The sequence below is a fragment of the Mus pahari genome, chromosome 4 (genome assembly GCF_900095145.1).
Source record: "Mus pahari chromosome 4, PAHARI_EIJ_v1.1, whole genome shotgun sequence".
Taxonomy (NCBI): domain Eukaryota; kingdom Metazoa; phylum Chordata; class Mammalia; order Rodentia; family Muridae; genus Mus; species Mus pahari.
In genome coordinates, this window is record NC_034593.1 from 10,325,958 (window position 1) to 10,327,244 (window position 1,287).

Here is a 1,287-nt window from a genome sequence, read left to right on the forward strand (position 1 = left end):
TATCATGATGTTAATTTAGAATCAGGTAATAGATCTAGTAATTAATTATCTGTAAGATAATNCTATTCATAATGATGCACTTTATATATGACTTCCGAAGAACTTGCCAGTGTGAAGTTTTCTTCCAATGTACACTCTTAGGACAATAATAGCCAGTCAGGTTAGTAATGTTCTTTTATTCTGAGAAATAATGAAATTGATAAATTGTGAAGATTATATTATAATCAAAGTTGAATATGGTGGACTATTTTCCACCTACAATCAACCATGTCCTCTTTACCATCTCTGCAATTTATGCAGCACTTTCATACTACTTCATTTTACTGTCACACAAAAAACCCTATAAAGTAAGAATTATCATTTCCTAGGTGAGACAAGTTGAAGCAATACATCACAAGTAGCAAGACATCAACCGATTGAAATCAAGAGTAAACAGTACTCTCCTCCTCCATCGCCACACTGCAGCATGAATATACTGTGAAGTATTTCTTATTAATAGAAGCTTAGCACTCTTGAAAGTTCTTACTATTATCAATTAGGCAATCCTCTAGGAAAAAATTACATAATTCTGCACCACTTTTCTAAAGAGTGCATGTGAGTATCTCAGCCTCTACTCAGGTGCCCCCCTCACTACACTGTNGCATGTGTCACTCTGGGTGATGCAGGCCACTTATTCTCTAATTCTGCTTCTGCATCACCATGCTCATAAGTGTGGTCCAGTGATCATTAAGGTGAAAACTCACCTTGCTCACTTATGCCCCATTGAGTGGTGAGAAGTTGCACAACAATNTCTAGGGAGGCAAAGGAAGCTGACCAGGATGTGTCAGAATTGGGGCAAGCCTTTCTTTTGAAGTCTCCAAATAACNTTCTTTGGAAGTAACACCAGAACCATAAGCTTCCCAAATAACAAGTGCCTTTCTCCCCTCACTGCAGAATGGATCTGCTACAACCCATGAAGGAATATGCATTAAGAAACAGGTTTAGCCAGGCCTTCCAGTTATGCTGTTGCTCCTTAATGGTGATGACTATGTCCTGCCTCATGAGCAAAGTGACCAGCAATTCATGAATGTCTAGAACAAGAGGAGGTCACAGTTCCCATCTTACAACATCAGGAGGCACAGCTTGCAAGGGAACTTATTTTTCTTTAAATTTTAGTATTTTTTTAATTTGTTGGACATCAACATGGATTGTTCACATACAACATGATACTTTAGAGGACATGTACTTTATAAAACATTTGAATCTGGCTAATGATCACATTGCCCACGAGTATTTTGTGACTTAATG

General features: G+C 37.7%; 1 protein-coding gene across 1 annotated transcript in view; it reads right to left on the reverse strand.

Annotated features, from left to right (window-relative positions):
* The window catches only part of LOC110320215 (carbonic anhydrase 1-like), a 23,345-nt gene extending 22,893 nt beyond the window's left edge, over positions 1–452 (reverse strand). Inside the window, exon 1 of the mRNA XM_021196131.1 lies at positions 440–452. Coding sequence (XP_021051790.1) covers positions 440–452 — 13 coding nt within the window. The remainder of the gene's footprint in view (positions 1–439) is intronic.
* Between the last annotated feature and the right edge of the window lie 835 nt (positions 453–1,287).